This window comes from Balearica regulorum, chromosome 1, assembly GCF_011004875.1.
Source record: "Balearica regulorum gibbericeps isolate bBalReg1 chromosome 1, bBalReg1.pri, whole genome shotgun sequence".
Classification (NCBI taxonomy): Eukaryota; Metazoa; Chordata; class Aves; order Gruiformes; family Gruidae; genus Balearica; species Balearica regulorum.
The window spans coordinates 218,749,364-218,767,455 of NC_046184.1; the positions used below are offsets into that span (position 1 = coordinate 218,749,364).

At 49.5% G+C, this 18,092-nt stretch overlaps 2 protein-coding genes across 2 annotated transcripts in view; one reads left to right on the forward strand and one right to left on the reverse strand.

Annotated features, from left to right (window-relative positions):
- The window catches only part of LOC104637366 (olfactory receptor 51E2-like), a 49,762-nt gene that overhangs the window by 1,755 nt on the left and 29,915 nt on the right, over positions 1 to 18,092 (reverse strand). The gene's annotated exons all lie outside the window — the stretch shown is intronic.
- Positions 6,222 to 7,178, forward strand: LOC104643609 (olfactory receptor 51H1). Its single transcript, XM_010312970.2, has one exon. It carries the CDS (start codon positions 6,222 to 6,224, stop codon positions 7,176 to 7,178), a length of 957 nt encoding a protein of 318 aa, XP_010311272.1.

Consider the following 18,092-nt stretch of genomic DNA (forward strand, 5'->3'; position numbering starts at 1 on the left):
TCAAACACCACAAACCCTCTGAAGATGTTATTGCTCCATCATCTCTTCTACATGGTGAATCAGGTCGCAAGTTCTCTTATCAGTGAGGATCCCCTCTAGGAACCCCTCACTCCTCCACACTTCTCTGCCACTACACCCTGCCCTGCCCCATGCAGAGCATCCTCCACATTGACCTTGAACTGAAGAATGATATTTATCAACTATGCATTTATAACCGGCAACAAGAATTTAGAAGCAAGGATGAAGCACAGGGAATCATAGAATCATAGAATCATTTAGGCTGGAAAAGACCTTTAAGATCACCAAGTCCAACCATTACCCCAGCACTGCCAAGCCCACCACTAAACCATGTCCCTAAGCACCATGTCTACATGTCTTTTAAATACCTCCAGGGATGGTGACTCCACCACTTCTCTGGGCAGCCTGTTCCAATACCTGACCACTCTCTCGGTGAAGAAATTTTTCCTAATATCTAATCTAAACCTCCCCTGGCACAACTGGAGACCATTTCCTCTTGTCCTTTGGCTAGTTACTTGGGAGAAGAGACCAACACCCACCTCACCACAACCTCCTTTGAGGTAGTTGAAGAGAGCAATCAGGTCTCCCCTCAGCCTCCTCTTCTCCAGGCTAAATAACCCCAGTTCCCTCAGCCACTCCTCATCAGACTTGTGCTCCAGTCCCTTGACCAGCTTCGTTGGCCTTCTCTGGACATGCTCTAGCACCTCAATGTCCTTCTTGGAGTGAGAGGCCCAAAACAGAACACAGCACTCGAGGTGCGGCCTCAGCAGGGCCCAGTACAGGGGGACGATCACTTCCCTGCTCCTGCTGGCCACACTGTTCCTGATGCAAGCCAGGATGCTGGTGGCCTTCTTGGCCACCTGGGCAAACTGCTGGCTCATGTTCAGCTGGCTGTCAACCAGCACACCCAGGTCCTATTCCTCCAGACAGCTTTCCAGCCACCCTGCCCCAAGCCTGTAGTGTTGCCTGGGGTTGGTGTGACCCAAGGGCAGGACCCGGCATTTGGCCTTGTTAAACCTCACACAGTTGCCTCGGCCCATCAATCCAGCCTGTCCAGATCCCTCTGCAGAGCCTTCCTACCCTCAAGCAGATCGACACTCCCACCCAACTTGGTGTCATCTGCAAACCTACTGAGGCTGCACTCGAACCCCTCATCCAGATCATCGATAAAGAGGTTAAAGAGAACCGGCCCAGTGCTGAGCCCTGGGGAACACTGCTTGTGACCGACCACCAGCTGGGTGTAACTCTACTCACCACAACTCTTTGGGCTTGGCCATCCAGCCAGTTTTTTACCCAGCAAAGCGTACACCTGTCCAAGCCATAAGCAGCCAGTTTCTCCAGGAGAAAGCTGTGGGGAATGATGTCAAAGGCTTTACTAAAGTCCAGGTAGACAACATCCACAGCCTTTCCCTCATCCACTAAGCAGGTCACCTTGTCACAGAAAGAGATCAGGTTGGTCAAGCAGGACCTGCCTTGTCAGTATATCCTGCTCTGAATTCCTGGCTCAGGCTCAGCTCTACTTCACTGACGCCAGTGAAAATATTTGCACTCTAGCAGGAAAGGAAAAGGGCCTCTATTTCAAATTCCCAGTACAATCCGTGAGCAACTCATGCTACTAGCGCTTGCAATAGTATTCACAGACTCATTCCCCATCATCCTGGGCGTTGAACAGTTGCTACAGCTGAAGACATCCGTGCTCCTGAAGGTCTCCTGATAGGATCTATCACAGACACAGACACGCGGTGTTTGTGGAGGAAGGAGCTGGTGGTAAATGCTTTGTCCCGTTGCAAGCAAACATTATCTTACACGGAACAGAAGTCTCAGGAAAGGGTAAGGACTGTAAATTTAAATTTCAGTGGACTTTGAAGGTAAGGGTAAAAAAATTGCCTTGCCAAGTCCAAAGTGAGCATGTTTCTGCTTAGTCTAAATTCTGTAGTTTTTGTGTTCATAGTACAGTTTGTCAATTTGGACGTCTCCCACACCTGCACTCTCAGCCAGGGCACAAAGTATATCATGGTAACAACAGGGAAATTTCAAGCTGGTAAATACATTCACAGAATGCCATCTGGGAATAGTTTCTTTCCTCCCACAGTCCTGACAAAGACCCTGCCTGACAAGCAAAGCAGCCAGAGCCTTTCTCAGGGCATTTTGCGTCATCTGAGCTGCAGAAAGTGTTGGAGAGATTGCTCTAACCCCCAGAAAAATGCTAGGAACTTCTGCTTGGCTTCAGCTTTGCTCACTGTAAGCTGAGCTACATCATGTCTGAAAGGTAACACAGCCCCGAGGAATGACCGTGCTCGTCTGATACCCACAGCTCATTAAGCTTCAGCAATTCAATGTCTAAGCTCAGGCTCCTGGTGTTTGGAGGCGGTTTTGGGTAAGTCTGGGACAAATCCTGACAATCACAAAAAGCGCAGTGCTGTAGACGGCGGAGGGAAGCTCAGATAAAATCAGATTGCAGCACAGAGAGGTCACGCGTTGATGATGGAGGAGATCCTGGAGACCAAAACCCAACAGCTTCCCAAGGCACCCACAGACCTGCACTGCTCACTGCAGAACAGCATCCCGGCCAGGCTCCGTGCTGCCAACACGGGACAAGCCTCAGGCTGCCCTGTTGTATAGAATGAATCACAGAATCATAGAATGGTTTGGGTTGGAAGGGACCTCACAGATCATCTAGTTCCAACCCCCCTGCCATGGCACTCCCTTATCGGTCCCCTGGGGCGCAGCACCGTGCTGGAAGGACTCAGCTGCTCCAGGTGATTTTGTCTGAGCACACAGCTCTGCAAAGCAAAATGATTCTTGGTCTTCTCCTCACCACACCAAAATACTCACCTCCTGGACAGGCTCCTCAAGTCCCAGGAGAGAAAAGAGGCTGAGCTGCCCAGCTCGAAGGGTCATCATCAGCGGCACAAGGTCAGGCTGGAGGCCAGTCACTAGTGTGACTAGTGAGTCAGCACTGGGGCCAGTACTGTTTAACCACTCCCCTCCCTGGCAGTGTTGAAGGCCAGGTTGGATGGGGCTTTGGGCAACCTGGGCTAGTGGAGGGTGTCCCTGCCCATGGCAGGGGGGTTGGAACTAGACAGGCTTTAAGGTCCCTTCCAACCCAAACCATTCTGTGATTCTGTGATTAATGACCCAGATGACGGGACAGAGTGCATCTTCAGCATGTCTGTAGATGATACAAAACCAGTGGGGAGGTGGTTGATCATGGCTTTTAATTCTCCTCCAGTGTCCTGCTATTTTCACTTCAGGAGGGGGCTGGTCTGCTTTAGGCAGCCCTCAGCAGTCCCTCTTCCAAGACTCTCCCAATCTCCTTTCGAACTCATGTAAATAATTTGGATCCACAGCAACCTTCAGCAAGGAGTTCCTCTGATCCTTTGATCCACAGCCCGGACAGGGACATGATCGGACCACGCCATGCTCTTGTCCTCTCCCTCCTCACCACCAGCCCAAGAGCATCACAGCTTTCTACAAGGATGTTGACCAAAGGGTAAGGAAACATACACAGCCCCAGTCTGTGCCCCATCAATGGTGGAGGCTCCTCACAGCCATGGATAAAGGGATCTCTGCACCACTCTCCATCTCTGTGTCCCACCACTCTCCATCTCTGTGCCCCACCACCCTCCATCTCCATACCCCACCACCCTCCATCTCCATACCCCACCACCCACTATCTCTATGTGAAATTCATCACAGAATCAAAAAAATTCTCAAAATAAAGTTTCTGACTATGAATCCATTGGCTGGTTCTTTTGGTTTGTGCTCTTTTTTGGGAAACTTTTGTGGGTTTTTCTTATTGTCCTTGTTTCCTTATATTTAACCTAACTATCTATCAAAATGCGATATCTACACATATACAAATATACATATATAAAGTATACCTATGTATAAATTGGGGAGCTGCACGGAGACACCCTGGGGGTGGAAGGCACCAGGGCTGGGTCTCTTCACTTTCCAGAGTGCAAAAGTTTCACAGAGCAAGGCAAAATTGGGGAATTTTCTGAATACACATTTTTTAGCCTTTTTTTTTTTTTCCCCTGCCAGTGCCCCAAATCTGCCTTCACTCCCATTTTTACACTCCGCCATTTTTTCAGCGAAGACAGGAAAACCTACTTGTACACAGTCCTGTGGTGCTCACACCCCCTGAAGAGCAAAGAAGTCACCTGTGACCCGTGGGGTTTGCTCTGGCTGGGTTAAATGCGGCGTCTCAGCCCTCTGCCCAGCGCCTGCCTGCAGCAGTGTGCGCAGCCAGGGCTGCTGCTGGTCCACAGCCCGCGTCCGCTGCCGTCACCCGGGGTAAGTACGGGGTGGGCTGCCTGAAGATGACAGAATACATATGTTCTTCCTCAGGAAGGATAATTTATTTGAGGGCTTGCACCAAAACAAAAATTTACAAAAGTCTCTGGCAGAAACAACAAACCAGCATATTAGAAAAGTACTAGGAGCAAATTGCTTTACTAAATATTTCTTTTGATCTCATATATACAGATGGGCTTGATATGAAAAACCACCCTAAAAGTCAATCTTGGTCAATTAAAAATTTCCCTCATTCTGTCGAGTGCTAGGACATGTAAGTTTATTTCTGCAATGCCTTTGCATCCCACAGGGGCAAAGGGGGGGTCTTCAGCTCCTCGGCTTTCAGTTCTTTACACCCTCAGTCACCTCTTTTGCCTCCCACACTGCTTGGTTCAGCTTCAGAGGCTTTTCCCCTCATCCCAGGACAGTCAGCTGGATCTTCTGTCCCTAGTGACTCCTTCCCCTAATCAAGAAGCGGGTGTTTGACGGCTTCTGAGGAACTGCGGCACGGGCTGCTGGAGGAGAGCAGCACCGCACTGAGCTGAGCTCTTGCAGGCACGACTGCTCTCCCACCGCTGTCTTTCATGCCTGACCCTTTGGCCATGTGGAAACTTGATTTATTCTTTTTTTTTTTTCCTGATAGCAGATGAGGTCTCAGAGAGTGTGTGTGCGTGAGTGTGTGCAGACAAACTCTGGGACAAATCTCAATGAGTTTGTGTTCCTCAGTTATGCAAAACGTGTTCATTTCCAGCTGAATAGAGACACGTGCATTTTCCCTGATCGGTGGGTGGCAAGAGGTGAGGATGTACTGCTGTGACCACCAGCTGTTCAGCTGGTGCTTTTAAGATGCACTAAATTTAACCGCATTTGCAGAGAAGCCTGTTTGGAATATTTCTGTGGAAATCCCCCCCACTTGCCCCAGCCTCTCGTCGCTGAGCATCGCGGGCCACCGCCCGTGCTCCCGGGGCAGTGACGCTGCCCAGGAAAGCAGGCAGCTTCCAGAGTGCTTAAATGGAGACCTGGTGTTTGCTGTTGGGTTTTCTAATGGCCTCAGGCAGACAAAACACCGCTTCGGGTTCTTGGTCTTATTTGAGCCTCTGAATGTCTTCCTTTCCATTTAACCTTTTTGGCAGCTGTAAAGCACAAATCCATTTTCCTTCCATCAGGGTTAGTTTGGTTAATTGACCTGCAGGTTTAGCTGATAAAGCTCCCTAAAACATTTTGCCATACTTAAACAAAAAGGGAAGAAATCGATACGGAGTCGCATATAATGGGGCTACTTCTCATCTCAGAGCGAGATGTTATCTCTTGTGGTCTGACAGCATTCGGTCCAGCACAAACATTGACCTTTCTCTGCCTGTGTCTCTCTCCCCCTCCATCCCCCCTTCCCTCTCCTGTCCGGGTGCTTCAGCCTTGCAGGGACCAGCCAGGGCTGCTCCTCCTCCTGCCGTGGGAGCAGCCAGCCCCGTTCCCAGGGCTGACCTCCAGGTCTCCGTCCCACCTCTCCTCCTTGCCCAGGAGCACCTGGCCCCAGGCTCTTGCCCTGCCTGTGCTGCTGAGAAGCTTTCAGGCACCTCCCAAAGGGCTGAGCACCAAATCTCCTGAAAGCCTGGGTATTTAAATATTGGGGACTACAACTGGGGGAGACTAAATGGTGCACTGCTCTTTCCTCATTGTCTGCTGATGTGCACAGCCCAGACAGTGACCCAGGGGTTGGTCCACTGTGGCTTTTCCTTGGTTGATGTGATGGATAGGCATGAGGGCAGCTGCACAGGGGTTTCTTGGCTCTCAGGAGCCTGTCCTTCCAACACTGTTGTAGCTGGGGTGTGTGTGGGGGGTCTCATAGCAGGGCTTTTATTCCAAGACACTATTATTTCCAGACCCCCGGACCACCAGTGTGTGAGATGTCATCTTCCAATAGGACTGGGTCCAGTCCCCTGACCTTCATCCTCACCAGCATTCCCGGTCTGCCGATGAGCAGCTGTTGGATGGCATTGCCTCTCTGCTGCCTGTACCTCCTCATGCTGCTGGGGAACTGCACCTTACTCTGGGTAATAAAGACAGACCACAGCCTCCATACGCCGATGTACTATTTCCTCTCCATGCTGGCCATGGCAGACCTGGGCTTGTCTCTTTCCACCCTGCCCACCATGCTGGCCATTTTCTGGTTTGAATCCACCTCCCTCCGTTTTGAGGCGTGCATTGTCCAGATGTACTTCATCCACTCCTTCTCTGCCATCGAGTCTGGGGTCCTGGTGGCCATGGCCTTCGACCGCTTTGTTGCTATTTGCTACCCTTTGCGCTATGCCTCTGTCCTGACGAGCTCCCTGATAATGACGGCAGGGGGGATGATCTTCATGCGGGGCATCTGTGTGGTGCTACCCGTTGCCATCCTTATTAAGAAGATGCCTTTCTGCAGGTCCCGTGTCCTGTCTCACTCCTTCTGCCTGCACCAGGACATGCTGCGGCTGGTCTGTGGTGATGTCAGGGTCAACAGCTTGTACGGGCTGACCGCGGTGATACTCACCGAGGGCCTGGACTCCCTGACCATCCTCCTGTCTTACATGATGATCATCAGAGCTGTCTTGAACGTCGTCTCCCAGGAAGCACAAGCCAAAGCCTTTAGCACGTGTATCTCCCACCTCTCTGCTGTCCTGATCTTCTACATCCCGCTCATTGGCTTGTCCATCATCCACAGGTTTGGGAAGCACCTGCCCCCCCTCACTCACACGCTCCTGGCTGATGCCTATCTCCTGGTGCCGCCTGTCGTGAACCTGCTCGTGTACAGCTGGAAAACCAAGCAGATCCGCAGGCGGATCCTTATCCTGCTCTGCCGGAGGAGGACCCCACAGCAGGTCTAGTCCCAGCGCAGCAATGCCTGAAAGCCAGTCTCCTCCTTCCTTTCCTCTCCAGGCTGGTTGCTCATGGTCAATATCTTCTCCCAGAGAAAGTTACTCGTGCCAGAAGAAACCTGTCACTTCTTCTGCAATACAGTTCTTTTCCTCTCCATGGAGCCACGGATTATGGCAATTCACATTTTGGGATGCCTCATTTCTCAGAAAGTCTGCAAGAGGGCAGAGCTGCTGTGGCTGTGATGAAGCTGTCCTCCCTGCAGGTATGGAGAGAGAAGACTGCTAAGAGCAGGCTTTCATCAAGGCATTCATGGCTAACAGCAGTTTTGGTCTCTGAAGACAGACAAACAGTGTTGCCAGACTTGTGCTTTTAATTACAACATCGCTATATCTGTCCATTATATGAAACTGTGAGTTCCCAGGGTGATGTGATCATATGAGACTCCTCAGCTCTCGTTATACAAACAATGCTATCCTTTACCATTATGGAGGATGAACAGGTACTAATGACCTAAGGACACAAAATGAGAAAACTGAGTCCAATCTCACTGCAGGGTCTGCAAGGGGAGTGTATGGTTTTTACCATCTCAGATGATATCATCTGCTCTGCCTATCACTCTTTTGGGAACATCATGAAAATCTCTCCCCACCTCCCAGGTTATGATCCAAATGGGGGTAGGCTGGTCTGGACTGGAGCCATAGGGTGCAATGGGCGTGCAATGCAATCCAAACGCACCCTGTGACACGTGGTGCTATCTGTATATTGCCACGTTTCCTTAGGGATGCGTGTGATGTATGTGACACGCTTCATACCCGGGCTGGCTGAGCTGCACCTTTCAGAGCATCAGGCTGTCATTATGGAGCCTCCACCCTGTCCCAAGTTAATCTACCTCCTGATTAACCACCCTTGTCACTGAGTACAATAATCCTCCCTGCAAGCCAAACAAGACTTTGTCATGTCTGCAGGGTCATACCAAACCATTTTCTCCTTTCTGCTCCCAAATCAGTGCCTTCGGTCTTCCTTGTGGGCCAGCCTCCTCCTCTGGGCTCTCTCAGCCCAGCTTTTGCCTCATCCCAGTAGCTGAGTGGTGGAGAAGGAGGGAGAAGGGTGAAAACAGGAGAAAGAGAAACCATGACCTTGCAGGTGAGGGGGGAGCAGCCCTCGTCTCATGGGAGAGAGCACGCTGCAGTGATGCTGTGAGCGGCACTGGTGCTGGGGAGGGATGAATGCAGAGGAAACCACCAATTTCAGTTCAGGCACTTGGCAGGGTCAGTGTCCAGCCATGCAAAGAAGAGCTACGAGGTCAGGATCAGGACTGGAGCTTGGGATGCCCTGGCCCTCTGTAAGCAGGTCCCAGCAAACTGGGAGATGCTGTGCACTGCAGGGATGTGCTGGAGAGCTTTGGTAGTGAGAAAAAAAGTAGTGTTTCTTTTTAGGGGTTTGTTTGGGGGTTTTTTGGTTGGGTTTTTTTTTTCCCCACCCACCCCCTACAGCTCCAAAATCTGCTTTGGTAAATGTACTGAGAGCTTCTCCCATCTGTCCTAGGTGCTGCTATGGAGAATCCAAACAGCAAGGATCAGTGCCGTGAAAGGGAGTTAGGTGCTTTTTTTTTGGCAATCATGAGAGTTATGGGAAGATTCTACCTGGGTTTTTCTTTTTTCATCAGGGGAAGGAGATGCTCCATCTCTTCCACAGTCTCTCTGGTGCTGTCACAGGAAGGTGTCAAGCAGTAAAACCGGCAAGTACACATGGGTGCTGCTGTGCATGCTGCAAAGCGTCCTGTCAATCAGATGCTGGGAAGGAACTGGTGTCTGCAGGAGAAAAGACGTACTCTGTGCAAAAATAAAGGTGGATGCAAGGCAAATGTGAGAGTTTAACATGCAGACTCTGGGCCTCGTGGCTGGGAAGCTGCCAGAAGTCTCTTCTATGTTTTTTGCAAGGGTCTGTAAAATAAATGTCTGAAGACAGGGAATTTGTACATGTCCATTCGTGCCTGCTGAAATTGTCAAGCTGCTCCAATATGCCCACAAGAGCTCAGAAGCTGGGGACCTAACCACGAGACCTGAGCGCTCATCAGTGTTATGCTGTGCAATAACCACAGGCATGTTGTTGTGTGAGCACACGAAGGAGCAGTTTATTCAGCAGTTTTGCTGAATCCAGTGATCCAGACTGGGCAAGCCGTGGGGAAGAGCAAATGTTGCTGTAATCATCTTGCGGACCGTAGAGAGCAGCTCCCGCAGGTACAGAGCAGTTCCCTTGGAGGTTAATGCAGCTGATGCATGTCAGCTGCTGACAAATCTGGCGGCTGCTTTGAACCATTTATCTCACAGGCGACATCCACAACTGGGTTAAGCTACGAGCACTTCTCTCATTTCAGCCAAGCAGTGCTGATTGACACCGTGGCTCTCAGTCACCCAGCCCCAAACAGCCCCTGCATCTCAGAACCACAGAACCCCAGAGTGGTTTGGGTGGGCAGGGACCTCCCAGCCCACCCAGTGCCACCCCTGCCATGGGCAGGGACACCCTCCACTAGCCCAGCTTGCCCAAAGCCCCATCCAACCTGGCCTTGAACACTGCCAGGGAGCCAGGGGCAGCCACAGCTTCTCTGGGCACCCTGTGCCAGGGCCTCAGCACCCTCACAGGGAAGGATTGCTGCCTCACATCTCATCTCCATCTCCCCTCCTTCAGTTTCTCCTTCCAGGGACAGATGCAATATGACAATTTGTCCATCCGGCACTAATGGGGCAATGGGGCTTCCCAGCCCTCCGGGAGGTGGCCTTCCACCCAAGAATTAGAGCGCAGCTAATGCACTGCAGCCCCGAAAGGTCTGTGTGATGCTGAGTGATGAAATCCACAGTAATGTTAGTTTATATTTATCCTAAAAACACCTCACCCACTTTACAGAATAACGTGGCCAGGTACCTTGCCGCCTGTTGATTTAGGTCTGCAGTATGAAATGTGCTACCTTGAGGCTTGCATGCATTCGCCATACCTGCAGGTCCCCCTAAACCTGGCTATTCTCCAGCTGTCTCTGAGTCACAGCAATTCGCCAGTTTCATTTAATAATTGACAGGACCACACGTTTTCCTAACGTTTGCTGTTTGCTTTTCTATGTTTGACTTTCCATCGATGGCGCCAAAAGCAATAATGTACATACCAATTTTTCTACAAGTGCTTTCCACCTGTCGATGCCTTTCTCTTATCTACATTTGCTCAGCCCTGTACCTACATACTACATTTGCCATCACAAAATTCCTTTTTGCCAGCAAACAGCGTAAGTTGTCAACTTCTACTTCACACCGGCACCTTCACAGCCTGGTAAGTGAAGCAGCTCTGATGATGCTACACAGGGATGTGGAAATAAACAATGTCCAGACACTGCCTCGCTTGATGCTGCTTCTGGTCAACATTTGTGTTTGTCATATTTTAGTTGGGTGTGCAACTTTCCTACTGAAATAGCTAACCATGCAGCGCCTCTGCAACAGATCCAGCTGGTTTTGTATTAACATATTTCATAGGGGTTTTCTTCCAAGAAAGGGGGACGGCTCTCTGCAGCAGCACAACTTTCTTACTGGTAAAACCTCATCTGCTCTGTAAGACATAAAAACCAGTCCCCAACTATGAAGTTAAAGGAGTCTACAGACAAACTATGAAGTTAAAGGAGTCTACAGACAAGCTCTGAAACTGGGTCAGATCTGGGATACTCTGCTGCGTACCACTGAGATATTTGGGGGATTTTTCTTTTTATTATTTTTAGTAGCAACCATCCAATTCCTCAGCTTATGCATCTTGGGATTTCACCACTATGAGGTCCTGTTAAATTCCAGAGAACTTTGTAGTAAATCAACATGAATGGGGTGATCCTGAGGAGGATTACATGTTCATTGGGAAAGTTTGTTTTATCTTTGGAAAGGGACATGGACTGATGTTCTGACCTAAAGACCACAAAATCCTCTGTTTACGCCTCCATATCCATATGTTTGCACATTGCCGGACAAAGCAGCTTTAGCTCCATGTAAACAAATTCCATACATTAATATCAACCTTGAGAATGAAGTAGATCATGATTGAGGCCAAAATGAATTGGACGTTTCAAGTACACAAACTGGGACACCATAAAAGGGCATATGGCTTTTCAAAATGATGAGGAATAACTCCAAAAAATCCAGCTTCCGAGTTTCCCTAGATTCGGCTCTGCATTCAGTGTCCCAAATTTGGGACTAGATGTGGGTCTGGGGTCCAAGCTCCCATGGCAGTCAGAGGAGGTGAGTCACTGCAGCCCGTGGAGCACATCTGCTCTACAGTGAGCTGAGATGATCTGTAGGTCCAGACAAGGAAACTCCAAATTAAATGCCACCCCCAAAATCCCATCCTAGGTAATGAACCATCTTATATTTCACTCCATGGGTGTGATAAATTGGAGGCATTTCTCGTTCTTGTAGGTCATGCATGAATAAACCCTCAGTTTTTGCCCCACAAGTGTCCTTCAAAAGTTCAAGGTGGGCTTCAGGATTTGCAGAATAATCCCAGTCTCCAGCTGTGGGAGAAAATGAAGCATGGTGGTTGCTGAAGGTGACCTTGTTGGATCATGCGGGGACCTGTCCAGCCCGTACCTGGGAGCTGCTGCCCACTGTCACCGGGGGATGGCTCTCCCATGTCCTCTCCCTCCTCCTCCTCCTCCTCTCAGCACCTCAGTCAAGTGCGGTGAGTCTTGTGGCTCTTGGCCCTACGATTGTGTCTCCTTGCAGACAAGAGGAGTTTATCCAGCCTCATTTAGAAACCTGTGAATGCACTTCACTGTGATGGATGGGCCAGATGATTTCTTCAAGTCCCTTTTGAACAAATTGTCTGTGATTTCTAGGATCAGTACAGAACAGACAGCATAAAACTGTACCAACACGGCTCTGATGGTCCTTAGGGCACTTGGTTAGGTATTCATCTCTGATTCTGTTGCAGGGTACTGCATTACGGACTCTGGGCTACCGTGTCCAGAAACTATTGCCCAGCAACAGCAGCATCTTTAATCATCAGACACCCATCCTGATGGGTGCCAGTGACATTTCATCCAGCCTCTGTGCTCTAATCTCCTTATACTCACTAGAAATTCTACATCCTCCCTATTGCAAAGGTGGAAAGAAGCTTCCGTGCCCCCAGATATATTTTGTGTTTTGTGCAAGTTCTTACATCCAGTCCTACCTTTTCTGATACTGCCAGCCTTGCCAAGCCTGATTTGGTCTAATTCCATGGAAATTGCCTTCAGCACCTGCACTCCTCACACCTTCTTCCTCAATGAGGTTAGGTCAGGTGTCTCTATTTCAGTGCTCTTCAGTGATTTCATCAGACAAATACCTCATTCCTCCTAACCTTGTTAATGGAGAAAGTAGGAGCAGTGACTTTTTCCAGAAGTACCTGCATTGTCCTCTCAGCCTCTGGCTTTGTTAAATAAAACCCCAGAGGGCAGTGAAGATGGCCTCTGTAGACATAAAGGCCAACAACCTCTTGGACCTGAGTATGGGACCCTGTGGCTGGCCCTACGGTCCTTGTGGTGTCTCATCTTCTGACCCCTGTGGTCATGCTGGACATCCAGGAAAAGCACCTCAGAGCCCCCAAACCAGCACCTCTCCCACCAGCCTCCCCCAATTCCCCCTTCCTCTTCTCCTGCAGGGACTCGTGCTTGTGCACAGCCTGGGGAAACGTCTCCGTGTGCCCAGGGCTGCCAGCCCGAACACCGGGCAGCTCTGCGGGGCTAACCACCAGGCTGTCCAAAGAACCACTGGCCACAAAATCGCTTCTCAAAGAAACTGGAGGATTTATGAATGCAAATTCTAATGGAAATTTCCCCTGCAATCCTTTGGATTGCATCTCTGGTTACACTGGTATTTCTCCTTTGGCTGGTGTTTTCTGTTGGCTTTGCTTCCACCCCATCTCTTTGAGAAATACAACCAGTCCGTGAAACAAACAAACAAAAAATTGTATATGCATGAGATTCTGACTTCACTCAACGTCAGAGTTACTCACATGTCAATTTTCAAATCCACTTGATTCTTCCCCCAGTCCCTTTTGAGAGCAGAGTCATCTGATAACATTTTCTCAATTGCCAGATTGAATTTTAACTGGTTTGATGATGTCACAGCGATTTATTTTGAGGAAATCATTGCAGATTAGCAACATAACATTGTTACTGTCTCTCCTCTCAGCTCTGCTCTCATTTCCTCGCTGCTGTTACTGAGATGCCCGTTGTGATATCTTGTTAAATTTGTGATATAAATCCGACAGCTGCTCTGCTTTTCGAGAGACGGTGTTAACCCATCTCACCAGGCACAGCCTCCCCGTCAGCACAGACACCGGGAGCAGTACGAAAGGCTGGAGATGGCTGGTTGTGATTATCGAGCTTCCGTACATGTATATTTTAGCGGGGGCAACACTGTGGTGCAGCCCAGTGCTCTGCTCTCTAACAGGCAGACGTTATTGCAGACACGTTTGGCCTTATCAGAATGAAGCTACTTCAACCTACAGAATACAAAACACGTTGATGAGATCAAAACCCAAGGTCTTTTCAACCTTTTCAAATTGATACTCTGGAATTTTTGTCTCTTTAAACCTTGAGAAACAGGGTGAAGACAAATGTGAAATTCCTGCAGCACGCGTGCACTGTGATCCGGCCACCTTGATCCAGGTGGGGCCAGGCAACCTGGAAAACCTTTTGATTAATTAATTGGCACCATTCTTTTTCCTTCTGAGAAGGAAACCCTCCTGCAGAGCAGACCACAGCTGTCCCTGCCCCCAGCAAGCACCTGGATCCATTTGACCCCACTTTAGGCACTTGGGGATGCACTTAAAAGTGAAGCATGCTTTCCACGCATACATTTTTGTTGTTTTTTGGCAAAACCATGGTCTCTACAGCTAATGCCATGCCCTCTCCTTCTGCCAGCCTTTCCTGGCACAGCTGTGCTGTGGATAGTGAGAAGAGGAGGTAGAAACTGTGCTTGCAAGGGAGTCCCTAAGGAACGATGCTTGTCCAAGAGTTGCGGCATGCAACGCTGAGTTTTGGAGGCAGGCACGACTCTCACTGAGATCGCACACCGGCAGCGAGTTTCACAGCTTTGCCTCGACATTCCTTCCCACTCAGGTTAGATTTATTGCACCCCAGCTGTTTTTTACAGCCTTCAGACAATCTTATCCTGCTGGTGGAGGCTTGGGACACGCTGTACATGATGCTGCTTTGAGTTTGTATTTTAGCAAATTACATGCAGGTTGTGTTGACCTACGTTCACCTCTCTGAATCACCTCTATCTACCAGCTTCTCTTAATATGAGAAAATGAAATACAGGGCTTCGCAATGTTTGCAGATTTATCTGGGATTATTTGATTTTCCACCCTGCACACTAAAAGCAGAGAGCCTGCTGCCTTTGCGACGGGACTCGCTGTCCTTTCTGCATTTTCTGCATCCCCCCATTGTATTATTTACCTGATGTACCAAGTCAGGCATTAAATATGTCAATGTTTGCCCGTACAAGAGCTCATTCACTTCTTCAGGACGAAGCACCGGGGACTGAGGATCTTCTGTGTGTCACTCATGGTAGCACAGGAAATTGGTTGTCACCACTCCACTTTACCCAGGGTCTTTTTGTGATGATTTCAATTAAAGACGCTATTTTTCTGCTGAAACAGTCCAGGCAGCTTGGCCTCTGAACGAGTTGCAGTTGTACAGGCTTAAAAGTGCTCCGTGCAGGTTTAACTGCTCTGCTCCCTGTAGAAACCATGATGGATTTGTATTGTCAGCTTCTATAATTTCTTCCAAGCTCTAAGCTGAGGTCACCCTGTTGTCATAAGGTGGTGAAGTTAAAGCAGACCAGCTTTAGGATGGATAATAGAGCTGGAGACTGTGGTGCTCTTGCAGAAGACTGACTTCCATTAGCAACCACTGAACGAGGGTTTTCACTTGAGCAGCAAGGTGATGAACACTAAATACAGCAACGCAGCTGCACTGCAGAACCTGGGAGAGTTTGGGAGGGTTTTGCCCACATCTACAGCATGGTGCTGTCCTGGCAGGGCACTCAGCACAGGACAGGAGCCAACAAGGGTTTCTGCAGTTTTGGAAGTTGCCCAGAAGCCCTCCATGGAAATACATGAACAGAGCCACATCTGGGCTTCACCACCTCTTGATCCTGCCTTTCACAGTTCAGACTACAAAAAGTCTTGCAGCCAGCTTAGATACCTCAGACACAGAGTGCAGGAGAGCCACCGTTGATACCAGGCACAGCAGCAAGCTGTGGGCAGAAGGGAGGGACCTCCCATCCTCTTTCAACACCATTAAAGTTCCAGGGTTGAAGTGATGACATTTGCAGAGGCTTGTGCAGATGAGGTGTCTGCAGCAAACTCTGTTTCCAGGTCCAGACCCTGATCCAGAGTCACGACTTAGGGACCTGGTTTAGTGGTGAACTCGGTAGTGTTAGGTTAATGCTTGGACTTGATGATCTTAAGGGTCTTTTCCAACTTAAATGATTCTATGATTCTACAACTTCCCACCACAAGTCAAAGCCCGGCCCCATGGCATCCTTCTCCAGCATCTACCCACACCTTCCAGGACACGATTGTAGTTCCGACCTCACCAGTTCCACCACCTTCGACCACAACCCTCAACACACACACACACAGAGCAGGGACCAGCAATGACTGCCAGCTGCAAGGAGCTGCTGGATCTTAGGTGTCCAACCCACCACACCTGCCCTGGGTGGTGAGCTGGTGCTAGAAGCTCCACAGGAGAGGGATTCCCCCTAATGCTAAGGCCCAAGGGAGATCCCAAAGCAGGAGAGCTGCCTGGCTCCGACGTTACATGGTCCTTTGGGGAATCTGTCATTAGAGCAGCTGGTCTGTGTCCAGGTCCTGCTGAGCTCTTTTCCTCAGTGCTATTTTTGAGCCTCAGTAAATGGCTGACTTGGAAAAATGTTGCATCACTGCTGGTGATGTTGGAGCTGCTGGTGCCAAGGCGGTCAGCTGCTCGTTTGGTGGCAAGCAGGAGGGACAGCCTGCCAAGGAGAAGAGATCACTTCTGGGCTGCAATCTCTCTTTCCAGGCAGCTGGGATATTTTTGTGCAGCTCGACACAGCCAAAGAAATCTGCGTGCGATCAAACAGCCTTTGTACTTTTGAAACTTTCTGAAGCAGAAAAGGATGAGTGACGTGCATCTTTCCTCCCTTGCCCTGGATCTGCAAAGTCTGGAGCAACCCTGAGGGACACTGCTGGGCTGGTGGGAGGTGAAACCTCCCCAGCAGCAGCCGTTGGGTCTCACCTTTCAGCTCAGGTCTGTGTGTGGATGGACAGACAGCGGAATCCCTCACCGGGAGAAAAGAATGAATCCAGAATTGGTGTCACTGTGGTGATTTTACGTAGTAATGGTGCTCCTGTTCTCCTGGATCTTCCTCAACCCTTTCCTCATTCTTTATTTGTGTGTCTCCAATGAGCATCACCTTCCTAAACGTTCTGAGTGCGCCTGTTTTGAACAGGGTCTTGTAAAGGCTTTTACATGGGAGGACCAAGCCGCCACCTTTCCCTTCCCTCCTCACCATCCCTTCTCACACTCCTGTCAGCACTCACACACTGAACTCTGGCCTGTACAGTAAATATGATTAGGACTGGGTTAGGCTCAAATTATAAACATTTCCAGCAAATAGACTGATGTGTGCCAAGTAGTGGCTGTGTTCCCCTTAGCTGTCATTCTGGGAAAACAGTTTGGGCTTTTGTTTTGTTTTGTTTTGTTTTGTTTTTTAAGATGGGAAAATAGATGAACAGATCCTCACACCCCTCCCTATATACATGCGATACCTACGCTTCTGGGAAAAGAGATTAAGCAGCAAACCAGCAAGAGTGACTTGATGGGAGCACAGTATGCAAACATCACTGCAGGAAGCTCGGTGCATGTGGGTGAGCCTTGAGACACAAATAGGAGTTAATCGTAGGATTTTGAGCATATCTGGCAAAAGATGAAATTATCTTACACTATACAATAGGTATGGGGGTGATTCAAGCAAGATCAGTGTTGGGCATTTTATAGTGGCTGCTGGAAGCCTGAGCCCTTTCTCTCATTCAGCTGCAGGTCTGCTGGATAACTCTGAGCAGACATTTTCATCTCCAAGCCATTCCCTCGTCCCAGCAGACCCCATGCAGCCCCTCTCTGTGCCATGCATACAGCCAGGCTGCTCAGCACCCTCAAGCGTGACATTCATGCTAGAAATAGATTATCATTTTGGCACACACAAGATGGCCAATGAGGGGAAATTTTGTCTCTGGCAGTTCCTAGGGGTGATGCTGCAGTTTGCAAACCAGATCATCGCTTCCAGCTGCATAGACGAGGGTTTGCTCAACACAGCTTGTCTGCAGGCTCCCAGTGTAGGAGGCTGAATGAGCAATGCTGGAAACTGCCTGATATGTAGAGTAAAATGATTGCAGAGAGTCCCAAGGGAAAGAAACTAAATGTGCCAGGATGTGTGAAAGATGAGCGTGTGCATGCAGCTAGGCTATGAGTAGAGCAGGGAAAGAGATACCGCAGATGGATGAGTCCAAAAAGATTCAAGGTTATACCTTTTCTGGAGAACTGTGGAAAAAATAGGTCTGGAAGGGGCCTGGAGAGGGTCTCTTGCCTGTGCCTTTGCCCCAAGACAGGATCAGCTCAGCTGAAAAAGTTATGGAGAGACGTTCAGCAAAACCATCTGTGGTGGTGACTCCATGCCCATGCCAATCTGCTGCCCAGTTTCACTGTCCACCCCTCAGGTTTCCTTCCTGCCAGGTCAGCCCGTGACACTTTGTCTTGGCCCCGCAGGTTATTCCCACCTCTCTGCAGCATCGCTTTGCTTCGCTGCAGGACACTTTCCTCTCCCTGCTACCTCTGAGTCCATCTTCTGCTTTCGCTCTGCACTGCGGCA